This window comes from Rhagoletis pomonella, unplaced genomic scaffold (assembly GCF_013731165.1).
Source record: "Rhagoletis pomonella isolate Grant_MI unplaced genomic scaffold, Rhpom_1.0 Rhpom_scaffold_00009, whole genome shotgun sequence".
In the NCBI taxonomy this organism is placed as follows: Eukaryota; Metazoa; Arthropoda; class Insecta; order Diptera; family Tephritidae; genus Rhagoletis; species Rhagoletis pomonella.
The window spans coordinates 14,552,725-14,572,638 of record NW_023458563.1 but is presented as its reverse complement, the minus strand read 5'-3'; the positions used below and the strand labels follow the sequence as shown (position 1 = coordinate 14,572,638).

The 19,914-nt window shown below is 34.5% G+C and overlaps 1 protein-coding gene across 1 annotated transcript in view; it reads right to left on the bottom strand.

Moving 5' to 3' along the window:
* LOC118745418 (sodium- and chloride-dependent GABA transporter 1) overlaps positions 1-19,914 on the bottom strand; it is a 422,900-nt gene that overhangs the window by 216,830 nt on the left and 186,156 nt on the right. Inside the window, exon 4 of the mRNA XM_036478870.1 lies at positions 11,029-11,130. Coding sequence (XP_036334763.1) covers positions 11,029-11,130 — 102 coding nt within the window. The remainder of the gene's footprint in view (positions 1-11,028; positions 11,131-19,914) is intronic.

The window sequence follows — 19,914 nt, the reverse complement described above, 5'->3', positions numbered from 1 at the left end:
ACTAAATAAGCACTGAACATGGCGGGAAAGGTATTCTAATAGTATTATATAGTTTTCGAATATTTTTAGCAAAGTGAAGTGTATGTATGTATATACATTTTGATTAAATCAAATGTGTGTATTTAATTTGACAGCACTTGTGCAAATGCTTTATTTGTTTTTTTTTTTTTAATTGCAGGTATGGACATAAAAGTGCAAATAAGTTTTGCATTGACTACATTTTACAAACTCCAACGAGCTCAACAGTCACGAAAACGAAGGCGACATTCTTATGACCAATTTTTATACTTTATTTAATGCCACACTGGTTATAAAACCATTATCTATTATCTAATTTTGTTTTTGTTAAAAAACTGATGGTTTTTTATAAACATATCGAGCCCTAACCGCCAAAATAACGTAAGCGACACTTTTTTCAAAATTTTCTTTTTGATACAAAAATATTTCTAGAGCATCTAGATGCATTTCTGCATCAAAAAGAACATTTTGAAAAAAATGTCTCTTACGTTATTTTGGCGGTTAGGGCTCGATATGATCTCTAATTTTATCAAATAAAGTTTAACTGCTAAATTATAAAATAAACTTTTTTTCATAAGAGTTTACAGAATTTAAATAATTTAGCACGATTCTAGCCATTTTTGTTTATTAATCTGGCGGGATGGCAGAAACAGAAATGGCAACACTGGTGGTGCGTACCGACTTGCGCATATTAGCTGCTTTGTAATTCACTTTTGCATTGTCAGCGTTCAGTTGGTTGCAAATTTTCAAATTGAGGGGTTGTTCTTGCGCAGATAATTTTTCGTTAGAAATTTGCTTGGAAAAAAGGACAATCATGCGCAAAACAACCTTTTTATATGACGGTTTTCTACCGACTGAGCCTATTAGAGAGTCGTCTCTTATTTAAGAACACATGCGCAAGCAAGATCGTTAACACGTTATTGTTCGCCAGTATGAATTAGCACATACTGTTTTTTACATATGTATAATCAATTTAAACTTTAAATTAATAAAAAAAAAATTAAGTTGGTCGGCATTTCACGAAGTTGAATTATTTTTAATAAATAGACTACAAATATAGTTACAAATTGTTCCTCTATAAACAAAGAGGTGAATATAATAGCCTTTGGCAATATACATTGCATAAAATGGGTTAATACACGTACAAGGCTATTGCTTACCATTTCGGTTTTAAATTTTTACCCCGCATCAAGCACCGTTTGTAGGGCGGTTCACGAGAATGCTCGCAAAAAATCAAAACATTTTGAATTTCAGCGAGCATGCTCGTCGTTTGTAGCGTGGTTTGCGAACATCGCATTGGAAACAAAAAAAAACAACCTCATTTTGTGTTGATGCTTGCAGTGTGCAAATCGCGGATAAATGCATCCAGCCATATGCGTTAATTGAATTTTTGAAAAATGAGGCTAAATTACTATATGTATGTACATACATACAAGTAAAATATAAATAAATTTAAGTAACACATACATAAAAAAACGTAAGTCATAAGTATTTCAATTGCATCATCCGCGTCTTTCCTTTCCATGTTTACGCTTTGAGTACAAAATCACTTATGAGCCGCCCGCCGTCTGTAGCAAATGACAGCGAGCATGTTGGCGCATATGTGCGCGCAGATGTTCGTCGTGTGTAGCCAGTTTAAAGGAAATAGAAGTTCTCTTTCATACAAATTCTCTTCAAGAATGTGCTGGATTCCGAATTCGCAACGAGGGTAGAATGCATTGATTAACGAAGGCTCTGATATGCTGGCTGGAGAATAGCCAAGTTGTCGTGTCGACGACCATCCTCCTACCCATTCATTACAGAACGTGAAGCAAGATTCGTTCTCCAATTATTTAAGAATTTTTACCCAAGCCCAACGTTGAAATGACCGCTACCCATTATTCTATGGTGCACTGAGAAAAAGGGTTAGTTTCGACAACTAAAGATATTTAGTTTCCGAATTTTGACAATACTTGGGAACTGTTACCAAGGATTGGGAACTATTACCATGGATTGGTAATTATAACTAAATATATTAAAGCTTCTGATATTCATCTACATAGGTTGTAACAAATCGTTAATTTAGTTGAAGGGTTTGGTAAGTAATAATCAATATTTCTTTGAAGCATATTTCTACAAATTCCATTCAACTTAACGTATGGTTCATAAAAGGATGTTATTAAGCTCTGCTAATGCAGATAAGCTTTCTTTCAACACATGGTTTAGTCATAGTTACCAAATCTTAGTTGAGGAAAAAATTCATGCTTGTGAGACGGGCTGCCAACTTGGCTCAAACCGTGCCATTTTTGACCCTATTTTACTTCAAATAGCCCTTAATTTTTCAATTTGACACAAAATGCACTTTTGAAAAATAGTAATATTTCAATACATTTTTGTGAAATCCTTTGCGTATACTTCTTTTTCTTAACTAAAATTTTGTAATTTCTATAGTGTATAGAACTGGTGTATCTTACTTTGGCATTGGACTTTTGTTTTAGAAATGTGTTTCTAATTTTAATGCTAAATGGGAAGGATTAAAAATAATGGCCCCTTTTTTGGCACTTTTATTTTTTCTATTTGGCACATTTTGGGACTTTTTTCCCTCAATATGGCACTTCATAGCTAAGTATAGTTGGCAGCCCTGCTTGTGAGCTACCCCCAGTGTTGCCGCGCCGTCTCAAGAAAATTTATCACTGACCAAGCCAAAAATGTATCCAATTGTATCCAATTTTCTTTGTTTACGTATACATCTCATAATTTGTAAGAAAACCAAAAATTTTCAAGAAAAAGACATAATTTAACCCATCCTAAGGACTTGGAATACAAGTATATATATTTTTATTAATAAAATTAAACATTTTTAATTTCAATTTATAAAGTACATTTTTTGTGCATAAGTATTTTGCAAAGTAGTATAATAACTAGCAAGTACACTCTAAAAAAGCATGTAAAACTACTACTGAAAAGTATATATTTTTCAACAAGAATCAGTATAAATATACGTATAAGATGTTTAGTATTTGATTTTGAACTTGAGGTCTTTAAAATATACTCATAAATACACATATATAGAATGCTTAAAATTGCAAAAATTTTCAAATTAAAAATACATTTTCTACTAATAACAAACATTACTATACTTTAAACATTTTATGTGTAATTTTGATCTTTGCGGCAAATTTGGTATGTAAAAGTAAACAGGCAATATTTAATTTTATTACACGGCGTGCAAATTTGTACACATTGTAAGAGGAAACTGGTTACCTCTCTTAATATGCGCAAATAAACAAAATTTTTTTAGAGTGTATTTAAAGTCTTTTTAGTAAAATTCATACAAATTTCCTTACATAAATAAAATTTAGTTTTTTTAAGTGTATTTTAATCTTAATTGAAATCCTCTTTCTTTTTAAATTAACAAATGAAAATATGTAATATGAAAGAGATTACTGCAGAAAGAGTATAATTTATTATATATATATGTATATTAAGATCTTGCTTACAGCATCCTTTTGAGCTAATTAAAACAATTGCGCTTATTACCTATTTTGGTGAGATCTCTTCATATGTTCATTACTTCGTTCACAAAAATTAAAATGCTTTAATTTCACGCTTAAGTAGCGATTTTTAATACATTTAAAAAACGTAATGCTTTCTACCATCTTTAATGAAAATCGGGTTTTGAACGAAAAATACTTTATAGAATATCTATATAAAATTTTGGCCTATTTAAAAAAGTATCCATATTTATACTGATCGGAAAAAATAAGTATTCCGCAAAAATTAGTCTAAAAATGTATCCAATTGGATCTATTTAGATCCAAACGGCATCCCTGGCCACCCCTAAAGAATTCTGAGCGCGCTCTGAGCACATTTGTGTTTCACATGAACCAACAAACAAGATCACGCAATCGGAAAAGAATGAAAAAAGTAAATTTCTGAGTGTTTTTGACATCTGCCTAAAAATGAAAACAAACAAAGAAAACGAAAAAGGCGCGGTGATTGAGTGCGATTATATTTGTATTTATTATAAAATATAAAAAGTGAAACTTCATGACAATAAGCAAAAAAAGTTCATAAAACATGGTTATAATCAGGGTTGTTGCGAATATTTTTCCGAAATAAAAGTCCTTTCCGTATAATAAACAAACCGCCTGCCCAAATTAATCAAATTTGGGATCATATGAAAGAGGACTGAAATAGCTTTTAAACAAAAATAGCGAACGACCTCTATTTATATATTTTTTATAATTAAATACTAAAGAAATGCATATAACTGACACAAGATTTGTTTTATGGTAATTAATTAACATTTTTTGTTGAAATATTTTTCAATATGTGGCTTTCTTCGTGTAGACATTTCAGTTTTAAAGATATTTAAACCCTCTTTCATTTGATACCAAACTTGTTTAATTTGGATAAGCGGTTTGTTTATTATCCGGAAAGAACTTTTATTTCGGAATAATATTCGCAACAACCCTGGTTTAAATGATTGTGAGTATTTTACAATCGCATATTATCGGCACCGGTCGGACTTTCAATGCCAATGTTCTGACCACAAATGTGCACCCACTTTTTAAGCAAATTTACGTCTCTTGGCAAATCAAACTTGTTCCTCTCACAAAGCACTTCATATTATGTCATAAATTTGTAATAAATCAAAATGTATAATTAAAATCGCTGCAGAAAACACATAAAATCGCTAAAATATCACTCCGAAGAGGTAGAAGACGATGTAAACAGAACCAAAAAATATCAAAAACGCTACGAAAACTTTTTTCTGAAAATCGATTACAAATAACTACAACGATGGCGGATTACGTGATCTGTAGTCGTTGGTTCATGTTGTGTTTCATATACGAAGAGCGCTAGCTGAGCCATGCACACTAGTGTTGCCGTTTTAGCCCTTTGGTGGCTAGATTCAGCTACCACATTCTTTTTTTGGAGCCACATAGAGCCGTTATTAAATACATACATAACGGCATCGGGCGTTGGTCTTGACGTATATAGAATTAATGCGTTAGAGAGATAAATATACAAGCTAAAACTTTTTTGTTAATTAACGATGCATTTTACTAATCAGCCTAATCGTGAGTTTCGCCAGAATTTTTTTCACCCACCCGTAGTGAATACATGGAAACGAAAAGTGAAAAGGTGACTCGGTTCGAGAAAATGAAACTCATGTTAAAGCTGAAGATGTCGGAAGCTAAAGCAGATATTTAAAAACAGATTACGCTCTTTGAAAGACCTTGATTAGTTTAGTACGACAGCATTACTAACGTAATTTGCACCAAATTACCGAAAACATTTTAGTCAGTTACTCGGAAACTAAAGAAGATATCCAAAAAGCTGTTAACAAAAAATCGAAATATCTTATTTTAAAATATATAACTGCATCTTTAACTAAAAACTGTCAAATGACGCTTACGGAAATTTCCCATTCAAGAGACGATATTTGAAAGTTACTGGCATAATTTCGAGCCTGTATGTAAATTTTCGACAAAAGTTAAGAAGTATATTCATATGCTGAAAAGATATTTTCGCAGATTCACAATTTATTTAAAGTATATCATCAGCCCTGTTTCCAATTCCAATTGTGAATAAATCGCTCCCATAATTTAATTTGTGCATTCAATATATTTCACAATTAACTTAAATACTAAATTATAAACGACTTCGACACAGTAAAATAAAAAATGTGTATGTATTAATAAAATAAATATTCTAAATACATTTATATTTCGGTTAAACCTGAGATGTTCAAGCACACTGAAATATTTTTCTATCCATTTCTCTAGTGCTAAGATAATTTTCACCACCTTGGATTGCTGCACAACACCCTTATTGCCGAAAAAGCGTTGCTTGCAACACTAGTCCTTTATGGGGACCAAATTTGGTGAAAAAAATAGCTAAGTTTGTTTACTGGATATACTGAGGCACACACTTTTCTTTCTCTATCTAGCGCTGTGACCGACTTGCTATAGCTTAAAGTGCCCGCACTCACCGACGTTAACGTGGCAGCTGACACGATCAAACTTATGAGAGCGCCATGTAAATGCATGATTCAATAATACAAGGGTAGATAATTATTGACAGCCGCGGTTTGACACTCCCTTACAAAAGGTTGCATTTACGAAGGACAGAGAAAGGTGAAGAACGCAATCCCTTGTTGCGAAAATGGTAGTAGAAAAGTACGCAAGGTGGGCAATTAGTAGTGAAATTCCTTTTGTAAATTCTTATGTATTTGCAGGAAATCTGGCATTTTAAACGAAATATTGAACGAAATATTTATACATCTACATGAATTACGTAATTTATGTGCTATTTAGCTGTATAAAAATTGCAAAAGGACTCAAAATTAAAATAAAACTACTATGAGATTTATGTAAACATCCAATTTAAAAACAAGTTATGTTTTCATCAGTTAAATGTGCTTCACATGCATATACAAATAAACATATTGCACAAAAGCTTATACTTCTATTTCACAGCAAAGCTACACTTTTTCCAAGTAAATTTGCAAAGAAACAACACGGTGCCACTGCTAAGGGAGCGGTGCGAGAGAGACAACTGTCAGTTTATCGAACCTTGTATTAGGTTCATTCCTTATCTTTTTGGACTAAAATCTGAAAAGTGTCAAAATGCCAGAGCGTAAGCAAAATGCGCTCTCTAAAAGAGAATAACAGGAAAAGTAAAGGAACGCAAAAAACCAAATTTTTAGTCCAAAGAATGGCAACAACAAAACTAACGTCAAATAAGAACAGAAATGTATGTACAAAACACATTCACACAAGCACAAGCACAATAAACACTTGCTATATCAATTATTTTTTGCCTCCTTCCAATCTCAATTCATTTCTTTTACTTCTTAGATTATTCTCACTTTTAGCGTATTCTTTAATTTCCGTTAATTTAAATTCAGTTGAGTTTGACACTTTTCAGGATTTTGCCAGAAAAAATTCTTCTGACTAAATCTGACTACTTCGGACTGATTAGAGTCACTCTCACTGACTGTTGCTCTCCCATTTTTGCTGTCATTTCCGAGTTAAGGAACGCTTTTTGGACTTTTCTGACTATTTCTGGGAGATAAGGAACGCTCCTATTATTGAATCCTGATGTAAATGAAAATTCACCATAGTGTACGTGCGACGGTTACGCATGACATGTACTGCTTCTCTCTCTCTCTCTCTATCAACAGTAAATTTTATACGTTGATACGTCAAACAGACACGACATACGTACACGTCAGTGAGTGTGGGCACTTTTACTGAGCGCTCTGTGACCACATGCGTGTTTCACCAATCTACGAACAGCGGTAGCGCAGCAATGATTTCCACGCACCCAGTCTCATTCATTGAATCGTTCTTATGCAATTGTCGGCATACTAACATATTCAAACGATTCAATAAGTGGGTCTGTGTGCATTGCTCAGCTGGCGCTCTTCGTATGTGAAACACACATGTGCTCAGAGAGCGCTCAACATTCGTTAGGGGTGGCTCCAGCGTTGCCGAAAACTTCCGCTCAAAAATCGTAAATTTAAAAAAAAAATCGTAATTTCGGCCAAAAAACGTCAGATTTTTATTTATTATACTTTTTTAATAATAAAAAATAAAAACAAAATTACAAAAAACACGACAACGCGTTATATATCCATTGTGAGTTCCCATTGCATATGGGTTAATACAAGTAATTTTTGAGCAAGAAAAAAACCGACTTCCTGATGTAAAAATTTGAGATTACCGTAATTTCTTCATTATCAAATGAGCGCATCTAAACCGAATTAGTACGGGATCACCTCTGAGGTACCACCTTTTCTTTAAGAAAGAAGTATAGAAATCGCTTAACGTGGTCCAAAGGTATGCGATAACATTCATATATAAACAAAATAATCAGCCTTATCATGAGTTTCATTTTCTCCGAACTGGTTCACTTTTCACTTTTCGTTTCCATGTTTTTACTATGGGCGGATGAAAAATTTTCGGGTGAATGTTTTTTCGTGCGAAACTCAGGATAATGCAGAATAATATCCCGACGAATTGATAGCTTTCTCCTTTTTTTGAATTCGGTTAAAAAGTTAATTTGTAATTGATAACAACAACTTAAAATTACAATTTAAAACACAACTGCTTTTAAATTGTTTAATTCTACTAGTTTGAGGTTTCTTAAAAGATTTTGATCTGGTTTCAAAGTGTAACGGGAGTATTTGTTAACTGATAGATTATCTTAATTGACAAAAATTGTCTCTCCTATTTTTCTTTCTCTTTCAAATGAGTGTCAGCAGTGAAAATTTACGATTTGGTTACAATTCTAGAACGAATTAAATTTAACTAAAAGCACGGTTGTAAATGCATGGTTGTATTTTGGACATGCTTTCCTTCAACAATTTTTGTTCATAAATACATACATATGTACTAAAATAAAAGATCGCCGTTTCGGGGGGAGACTTACCTTATTTTATCTGCATTAGCAGAGCTTAATACCATCCTTTTATGAACCATACGTTAAGTTGAATGGAATTTGTAGAAATATGCTTCAAAGAAATATTTATTAGTATTTACCAAACCTTTCAACTAAATTAACGATTTGGTACAACCTAGATTAATATTAGAAGCTTTAATATATTTAGTTATAATTACAAACCCATGGTAATAGGTCCGGGTTGACTTTAGTCGACATGTGTGTGTTTTAGCAAAACTATAACGAATTTTCTCATTAAACTTTACGGCGATGCTAAGAAACAGATATGTTTACATAAATTCTCACTAGTATTTAAGTAATTTTTTGTTTAGATATTTTGCACTTCCATTAGCAAATTTTCATACAAAAAGTGCAGCTTTCACTTAATAATAATAATAATAATAATAATAGATTGGCGCTTACACATATGTTAGTGTTTGGCCGAGCTCATCCTCCGACTTGTGGCGTGCGCCTTGATATTGTCACACAAAGCGCAGGGACCTACAGTTTTACGACGGCTACGAACGGCGACTGTATTTTTATGAGAAGCTGTTTTTCATGGCAGAAATACACTCGGAGGTTTGCCATTGCCTGCCGACGGACGACCGCTGTTAAGAAGAAACCTTATTTCTATATTTTTTGCGATGTTGCGCTGACCAGGGTTTGAACCCGGGTGCTGCGGAGTGGAAGCGCGCACTGCTTACCACTACACCACAGCGGCCGACAGCGGCAGCTATCACTTGTACTTGCATAAATGCACGATCTTTTCAATGTTCACGTGTGATTTGTGTACATTAAATGTATTTTATTTTATTTTTTAACAATATAAAGCGCGTTAACCCATTTCACTACGCAGAAAGGTTTTCTCTGCAAAAGGTGTTCAGCCCCTTTTCTTCACAAAACAGAAAGAGAATTCTACTTTGTGAGGGTTATAATCCCTAAGCGTGGCCGAAGGCCGCCTACACAGAAAGGTGTTCTCTACAAAAGGTGTTCAGCCCCTTTTCTTCGCAAAACAGAAAGAGAATTCTACTTTGTGAGGGTTGTAATCCCTAAGCGTGGCCGAAGGCCGCCTACACAGAAAGGTGTTCTCAGCAAAAGGTGTTCAGCCCCTTTTCTTCGCAAAGCAGAAAGGAGAATTCTACTTAGTGAAAAAAAACCTTAAAAAGGGAAAATTTGGAATAAAAAATCGCCCGATTTATCTATTCACGCACTTTTGGATGATAAAATTGATGCAATTTGCATCAACATATTTGGTGAATTTCCCAACTTTAACAACAAATTACTTAAAAACTATAAGAGTGCGCGGGTTTGGGTCTTCACTTTAATTTATTTTTTTTTCGTGTCGAATTTCACTAAAATTTTCCCATAGTTCCCAATCCTTGGTAACAGTTCCCAAATACTGTCGAAATTCGGGAACTAAATATCTTTAGTTGTCGGAACTAATCCTTTTTCTCAGTGTAGCTGAGTGTGCAAAGATGCTTGAATCAATTGGTTGCTGCCAAGACGGAACATAAAATGTACGACTTGTCTTATCTTAATTATGAAGTGAAGTGTAACGTGGTGCAAACGGGTTTATTTTATATGATCTATAAGCCTTATATAAGGCGCAAATTTTTTGGTGGGTAGTTACTCTCTCTTGCTTCCTGAACGCAAGGTTGGCGGCCCTCTGGTCATAGAGATGCGTTGGCTTGTGCGTGTTCGAAGTTAATACACTAAATTATTAGGGGTATTCTCGAAATCTTGCAAAGCCGTTGCACGTTGCACGTTGCATGGATTGCAACACATGCAAACACGCAACAACAAAATACATGGGAGACAACATTTCCGATCGCTGCAAATTATGCAACGTTTAAAGCCAGGCATATATTTTGTAAAAAAGCATAGCGATAAATGCGACCTTGTGCTAGCTGTTTTTTTGTTGGAATTTCTACACATTTCTATCGTTCCTCTCATTTCGCTCACTTAATTTTTTGCTGTATTTTGTTATTGTATTTGATACAGAATTCCACTGCTTGCTACCAATGGGGTGCTCTCGTACATACTCTTGCAAATTTGGAATAGTATTTTGGCTTTTCGTGGAATTCGTGCAACGTGCAAGACAACGAGAATACCCATATTCAGTATTATTTCGGCGGGAGAAGTGGGACGCCCGTCCGAGTCTGGGTTCGTTGAGCGTACCACAGCCTTTGACCAAACTCACCTCATAACCGCATAAAAACCAAATTAAAAAGGTGTCTTCATCATTTTCATCGCTTTTCTTCGAAACGAGATTAAAATGAAGCTGCCCCGATGACCACGAGTTCAGATATATTTATGTATGTTCAGATATAAATGAAAAAAAATGTGCCCTTATAAGTGAATCAGGGTGTAGAGTTTGAGAAAGGGAGTTTGCGCTAGGGAATAAAGGTATTTAGAAAAATGTGCCAAAAACTAAAATTTTTTATTGGACAGTATACTCACATAAATAATACTTATAGATACGAAAATACGCTTTTAATAAAAGTAAGATTAATTACTAAAATTTAGGTATTTTGGTTAACTCTAGTTTGGCAAGTTTTGCCTATCATTTATTCTTACCCGCTCTCATGGACATGAAGAAATAAAACACGGCCCACGCCAAAATTACTATATAGTAAACGTTCATCCAACACGACATTACAGCAGCAGCGTAACCAATACCTAAAATGAGAACGCGGAATTAGCAATATACGAAATAGATTAATCTATCGTAATATTTTTCAATAAAAACGCTTTGGTATTACAAGTGACGTGAGTTACAAGTAGCAATAGTTTTCTTCTAAACCAGTAATGGGTATTTCATATCACGCGTACAGCTTAACTGTATGCTTTTCACACGTATGTATATGCTCACACATTATTTTGTGGAACAAAAACGGAATTCAACCAACCAAGGCGAATTAATATAAGGTGATAGCAGGAGTAAAAATACGAAAATTTACATGTATTTTGTTTTTGCTTTGGCGGCATAAACTGTCAAAATCTGTAAGCGTGTGTGTAGAAATTCAAACAAATTTTTTCAGTTTGATAACAGAAGCCGTGCGGCGAAACACATACACAAAATCAGCTGAGCTAGTAACACCACCTTATATAAATTCGCCTTGCAACCAACGAATCAGTCTGCCATAAGCAGTGTTGCCTCGACGTCATGGGAAAATGTATCGTAAAAAATCTAAAATTGGATCAAATGTATCACACAATTTTTTTTAAGTATCAAGTTAGAAAAAAAAATGTAAAAAAATGCTATTTGGTTTTAGATCTTTGCTTTTTATTATTGTCAACAATGCAATAACTAAAAAATCATGTAATTTACATTCATACACATACATACCCTGTAGTGAAAAGCTGAACCAGTATGCACAAATTCCAGTTCATGAACTATTATTTAAGGATAAGTCATACCAGTTCGTTATGAACCATAATTATACCAGTTCCTCATAGAAAAAAGTAAACCAGTTGGTAGAAATTCTAGTAAGAAAACTGGTATTAAATGGAGAAGTCATACCAGATCGTCGTGGACTACAATTGTACCAGTTCTCCGCAGTGAAATGCCAAACCAGCCAGTATAAATACTAGTTCATTAATTTGTATGTGCCAAAGCGACGGCCTACCATTTCGGCGATTTCGAACAACTTATGCGATTAGCGACATCTGTCTTTGAATAGGCACAACCAAGACTAAAATGCGGTTAATTGCTTTCATCGCAAATGTCGGCTGTGGCGTCGATTCTGGTTCAGAGATCTCAGGTTCGAGTGCGCGTGGAGGTTGTTAAAGTAAAGTAAGTGAAATGATTTGAAATAATTATTTTAATTTAAATATAAAATAAAAACTGAACATAAATTTAGTTTGATTTGGAAAAAACCTAAATACTTAAATACCGTAAAAAATGAAAATAAATAATTTTTTCTTTTTAAAACAATAAATTTAAAAATTACACAAGGAATATAAATGAAAAAAAAAAATAAAAAAAATTAAAAAAGATTCGCACCCTGAGATTCGAACTCAGATTTCTTGATTTGGCGTGCCAAAGCTTTACTCTGTCGACCATTACCACTGTTGCAGCGCCGCGAGCAAAATGACATACTTATGCTTTTCACGGGGGATGAATAGGCACATTTCGCTCTAGTGCTTATACTTACGGCTTTATATCGGCATCAAAGTAACCGTCTTCAAAAGCAAACAAAATAAGCTGTTTTCATTTGACATTTTATAAGTTAACATAATGGAAAGTGATAAAAATCTAATTTTATTCGGCATTATAAAATCGTGGCAAAGAAAAAGATCGATTATTATTAATCAGCTTTTAAATACTGATGCGATTATTTGGAATTTGAGCGGAACAGCTGACCTCCAATTCACTTTGAGTGAGAGCGGTGTTTATACACTCTTTCTAACTGTCTGGAGAAATAAACTACCGATTTGAAATGGATTGTGAGCCAAAACACTTCGCTCTTTCAAAGCGAATTGAAATTCAGTTTATACATATGTTTTGAATCGCGGCGAAATGAATTAAAGCGACTTATGCATGCGTATAAACGTAGTATATAGTCAACTGGTATGATGCTTCTAGTATTTCTACTGGTAGTGTGCTGATGCAGGAGCGGACAATTGGCAATTCCTATGACACCGCCATGTTAAAAATACCAGTCGCTAACATTGAAAAAGGATACAACGTGAACTAGTTGGGCTGAACCGCAAACTAGTAGCATTCTGGTTCACAACTGGTAGCTTTCCCTGCAGGGTATGTATGTATTCACATAAAGACAATCTAACAAAATATAAATTATTGTTTGTAATCTTGTATAAAGACGAACAAAATATTATGTACAGATTTCACAGAAACTTTAACAAAAATAATTAAACCGGCACAAAAAAGGGGTGTGTGCCTTTAACCAGGCCGACTTACCGACATGTATTTCGGCCCATTGAATCCGATTCTGAGATCCGTTTGACTCGTACACTCTCAAAATTTCGAGTAAATTGCGAGTTTTTTGCCTTTTTTTAATTTCGCAATTAACTCGAAATTTAGGAGGTATACGAGTCAAACGCTCCTCAGATGGTGGGTCTGGTTAAAAGCACGCACCACTTTTTTTGTGTGCCGGTGTTATCGAATTATATGATACATTCCAAGTTAAACCCGTTGGAAATTATGTCAAAAAGTATACTTCTCTTTTCATACTGGATAAATTTTAAATCTGAAAATATACCTACGCTCTGCAGCCGCAGTGCTTTGTATGAGGCAAGTAAAGTAAAGTAAAAATTAATGCAGTCAGCTCATTATTCAATAGTCTCGTTAAAGCACTTTTTAAACTTATTTGACCACAAAATTTTCAATATTTTCGATCAAATTTTAAAAGCTGTTATAGCATACATATCTGTGTTCGTATGGAATAGTAGCTTATGTACAGTAGCTGGCTTTAGTACAATGCGGCATTCCCTTTATCCTTTGAACGACAAGGAATGTTTTGATGAGACTTAATAAGAATATTGACTTGCTAGTATCGGAACTGCACGTTTATTTGCCAAAAGTTCTTAAACGGTTCGGAGCCAGTGAGTCATTCGCAATCGTATGCTGCGAATGCCGCATTATACTACAGCCAGCTTTTCGACATTCGCTACTATTCCATATGAACACAGATATGAGGTGCGTTCGTTTAAAATCTCTAGCAGAAACCAACCAACTGCCAAATTCCGGCGAAATGTCATCTGTTCGCTCACAAGAGAGAAATATCCAAAATAGTACGCGAACAGAAAATTTGGAGAAACTTGCAAGTTAGACGAACAGCTGATATAATTTTTATTTACATTCAAAAGTGTAAAATTTAAAACGTACGAAAAGTTATCACAAAGTGTTATACTGACACAGTTTATTGATTAAACATATAACTACTTATTTCTTACAAGTTTAATTAGTCGCATTTTGTAATTTTTAACTTCCAAACCATCAAATTCTATTTTGTGATTTGCGTAAATGCCAACCAGCTGTTTTTGATCAGCTGTTTTCCTGTTGGCAAATTGCTGTTGGCAAAAATTTTTCCAGCAGAAACCAACAGCTTCCCCTCAAAATGAAATGTCACTTTGCTCTCTCAATTTCCCCTACTTTGCAAGTTTTTTGCGTACGCGAACGCAAAAACTTGTAAGTTTTGGTTAAACATGAACAATTAACAGCTACGCGAACGAACCTATGTATGCATATGTATACTTCCTCTTTGTGACGCTTCAAAGATCGTACTACGCGAAAATTTAAGTATCTCCTTTGAAGTATATGGATCAAAACGGCAACACTGGCCATAAGCTGCTGCCGAGGCATGTTGCGTTGTTTGCATGCTCTACAGGCGCATAGTTTATGTCGAAAATTGGGGTTGTCCTTGCGCTTTCCTGTAATGCTTTTTCTTTAATCTCTTGTGTATATTGTAAATTTGTTGTTTTAAAAAGAACAAAAAATTATTTCTCATAATTTTTTTATGGTGTTTTCCAAATCAAATTAAATTTATGTAAAAGTTTAATTTTATATTTTAATTGAAATAATTATTTAAATTAATTTACTTACTACAGTATATTTTGCTTTGCTGCGTCTATGCTTAAGTGCACATTTAAGATACCTACCCCAAAATGCGCATCAGAGGCATTATTTTTAACATTTATAAGGAAACTGCTCCGATAGATGCATTTAGCATACCTGCACATTGGCGATACCTGCTTTAAAAATTGTGCGACTAGTATCAATTATCAAAGAAAGTATTACGTTTACCTGAACTGGCGCTACAATTACCTAATTTTACAACTTTTTATTTATTTTGTTCAGCTCGCAGAACAACGAAAATGGTTATTAATTTATGTAATTTCTAATTTCTACGTGCTACATAAGTGCTTCTCCATTATTTGGTTTCATAGGGATTTGGATACCTTCCTCATTGAAGTAGTAAAGAAAATTCGCTTAAGTGCCTTTTTCGGTTAAGTGCACAAGTTTTTCATGCAAAGAAGGATGTGCAGCTAAGCAAAATATACTGTATACTTTAACAACCTCCACGCGCACTCCAACCTGAGATGTCAGAACCAGAATCGGTAGTGTTCGCTCACTTGACGCCACAGCCGGCATTTGAGATGAAAGCAATTAACCGCATTTTAGCTTTGGTTGTGCCTATTCAAAGACAGGTAGCGCTGATACTACTACTACTGATATACTGGCTGGTTTTGCATTTCACTGCGGAGAACTGGTATAACTTTTTTATCCTTAAATAATAGTTCATGAACTGGAATTTGTGCATACTGGTTCAGCTTTTCACTACAGGGCATGTGCGCACAACCTCCTCGTTTTAACTGAAGCCACGGTAAAATCTGATCAGGGTTGATAAGGAGAAGGCAGTGGCGGATACAGGGAAGGGACATGGGGCGATCGCCCCTCCCTCAGAGCTCGACAAAATTGCGCTTAAAATATATTACCTCAAATGAGAAATTTAAAAACAAATTAAAAAAAAAATTAATATTTTTTACTTTTAAATATTTGTTTAAAAAAGTACAGTATAATTTTCAACAAAAACCATATGAATCCAAGTCTGAATCTTTGTGGAACATTTGAAAAAACCAACAAACTTATGTAAAAATTTCGAACTTTTAAATTCGTTTTTTTTTTTAATATTTTGGGCATGCAGTTTTGTAGCCCATTTAGTTTTATTGCAAGTTTAAAGTAACTGGGACTTACCCTTGACTTTTGGCATTTTTATTTTTGTCATTTTGCATGTCATTCGAAGCATTTTCGACGATTTTTTTTAATATGGAGAAAATGAGCAACACCTTTAAAAAAATTTTATGGTAAATCCGAATTGATTTTTTTTTAATTTTGCACAACACCTTCAACTGTGTAACCAGACATTTGTATGCGCATAAAAATTTTGAGGTTGGTCACATTTGCCTGGTTATCAGGTTATGGGGTTATATTTTTTACTCAGTTTACAACAATAAAAACACTACACAATAATAATTTTTAACCAGATATCCTGATAACCAGGCAATTATGAACCACCTCATTAATAACTAGAAAAATATACTAAATCTTTAAAATCTTTCCACAACCGTTCATTACCGTTCTTATTAATTTTTATTATAAGAGCGTATTTTGCGAAAACATCTGTATTCAACGGTTAAAATAAATTAATAAGTCCCGGCTTATTCGGTATTACCCCGATGTATTACACGATCAAAAAATGATGATGAAATATCCATAAATTGCCTAATGCATTAACATTAAAGCAATATATTAATTTCATATCAGGGGGATAACAGAAAAATGCGTAGAAAAGCGCTTGCATTGCCACGTTAGACTTTAGACCAAAACTGACGTAAGAAGAAAAAAATTCCAGGAAGAAATTTTTTGGCGCAGTTAGGTGTCTCCTGTTTAGGTGAACACAAAATTAAAATTTTTCCCCCAATTGCGATATGGGAAATGTCCGCCATCTTGGATTTCGTGTTGTTTCCGATTTGCGCACGAATTTTGCATTTCTCGCGAAAAAATGTAGAGAACAAATTTGTAGAGGATTCGATACCCTACAATTTTCATGTGCCTAAAATTTTTTTAAACAATTCTGTGTTCGTATGGAATAGTAGCTTATGTCGGCAAGCTGGCTTGAGTATAATGCGGCATTCCCTTCATTCTTTAAACGACAAACAATTTTTTGATTAGACTTAATAAGAATATTTACTTGCTAGTATCGGAAATATTTATGCACGTTTATTTGCCAAAAGTTTATCAACGGCTCGGCGCCAGTGAGCCATTCGCAATCGTGTGCTGGGAATGCCGCATTATACTAAAGCCAGCCTTTCGACATAAGCTACTATTCCATACGAACACAGAATTATTTATTGCTAATAATATGCAAAAAAGTTGCCAAAATTAGGTAAGTGGCGCGGTTTTGAGCAATTTCTATTTGAAAGAAGTGGCACATTTAAATGGCAAAGTTGTAGAGCACAACATTTCAAATAAACGCATTATTTATACAGGGTGTCCCAGAAGTAACGTGCCAAACTTTAGGGGAAGGTAGGTGGGGGGGTGCGCTCCCTGATAAACAAAAAATTTTCAGGTAAAAGTGTCACCGTTTTTGAAATATTTACATTTTTTCGAATTTAAAAAAAATTGTGCCTTTTCATGTGTTTTCTTTAACTGCAACTACAAACCGGCCAATACTTAGTAAATTTTTTATGTAAAATACTTCCAGATAGTTGCCTCTCCATACTCAAATGCAATGTAGTTAAAATATATTAAGGAACCATCATAAAATTAGGACTATTTCTGGATTTTTAACTTTTTTATATTTTCTTCCCCAACTTTGACTATCTCGAGTGTAAAAAATTGCTCATTTAATAAAGATTTCAGAAAGGTGCCACACTTACTGTTTTGAATAGAAAAAAAAGTTATAGCCGCTTTTGTGGGTAAACGACTGAGGCACGCTAGAATGTATTTAATAGATTTAAATTGAATTTGCTCTTGTTACCGTCAAATGACATGCTAAATAGTACAAAGGTACATTATTACCTGCTCCTGACATTATTTTGTGTTACTTACCGGAATTAGTGAAAGTGGATTTTTTGAAATTGGACCCTTCGAACATTGTGTTATTAATACTATGACAGAGAACACGCAGTATACGTCGCGTGAATATGCGGATATTCACCTAATTTACGGTGAAGCTTGCTGTAATGCCAGAGCTGCTCAAAGACTCTATGCAGAGCGATACCCCAATCGTCGACATCCGGGTCGTGAAGTATTCGCCCGGACCCATAGAGAAATATATTAAGGTAAGTGATTTTTACACCTTTCTTGTTTGCTTGCTTGTTAACTATCATTTTTCACTTTTTTAAGGTCGCATACCTGGAAGGCGTGGCGGCGAAACAGGACGTCCTGCAACGGTAGATGTTGAAGCTGTGTTAGAGGAAGTGGAACTAGGTCCATCGACTTCAGTGAGAATGATGGAAAGACGGACGGGAATACCAAAAACTACAGTTCACAAAGCTTTAAAAGACCACCGATTTCATCCCTACCACATTCAACGTGTTCAGGCTTTACAGGAAAGAGATTACCTGTCGAGGGTTAGATTTTGCCGTGAAATGTTGCGAATGCATGCATCAGACCCCAACTTTTTTAATAAAATAACTTGGGGCGATGAATCATCATGCAAACGTGATGGTTATTTTAATTTACATAACCTTCACAGTTGGCAGATAGACAATCCCCACGAAATGAGAGAAGATCGTTCGCAGTACCGGTACAAAATAAATTTATGGTGCGGTATTTTTAATTGTCAGATATTGGGACCTGTGGAACTGCCGCCAACGCTCAACTCTCACAGTTATTTAGAGTTCATTCAGGAACGGCTTCCAACTCTTTTGGAAGATGTACCCTTAAACCTGCGGCGAAGACTATGGCTGCAAAATGACGGGTGCCCTGCTCACTACGGGCGTGAAGTAAGAGCTCATTTAGACGAAACTTTAACTCGCCGATGGATTGGACGATACGGGCCAATCACGTGGCCCGCTCGATCGCCAGACCTGAATCCATTAGATTTTTTCTACTGGGGCTGTCTTAAGGACAAAATTTATTCAAAAACAATTCAAAACGAAGAGCATTTGCGGAAACAAATAAATGGAGCTGCTGCTGAGATAGCCCAATTGAGTTTAAGATCTATAAAAGCATCTTTTCTTAAAAGGTGCCGAGTTTTTATTAGAGTAGAAGGCCGCCAATTTGAGCATATTTTATCAATAAATGAATAAATTTTTCTTCAAACAACTCATGTATATCTTATTTCACGTGAACCCATCCTTCACACAAAATATTGATAGATATAGCCCTTGTTATAGACTCAAGTCCGAATTCCGGTAAGTAACATAAAATAATGTCAGAAGCAAGTAATTATGTACCTTTGTACTATTTAGCATGTCATTTGACGGTAACAAGAGCAAATTCAATTTAAATCTATTAAATACATTCTAGCGTGTCTCAGTCCTTTACCTACAAAAGCGGCTATAACCTTTTTTTCTATTCGAAACAGTAAGTGTGGCACATTTCTGAAATCTTTATGAAATGAGCAATTTTTTAATGTAATGTAAAGTTATAGCTCAGTACATTTTTTTTCACCCGAGATAGTCAAAGTTGGGGAAGAGAATATCAAAAAGTTAAAAATCCAGAAATAGTCCTAATTTTATGATTGTTCCTTAATATATTTTAACTACATTGCATTTGAGTATAGAGAGACAACTATCTTGAAGTATTTTACATAAAAAATTTACTAAGTATTGCCCGGTTTGTAGTTGCAGTTAAAGAAAACACATGAATAATGTAAATATTTCAAAAACGGTGACACTTTTACCTGAAAATTTTTTGTTTATCAGGGAGCTCACCCCCCACCTACCTTCCCCTAAAGTTTGGCACGTTACTTCTGGGACACCCTGTAT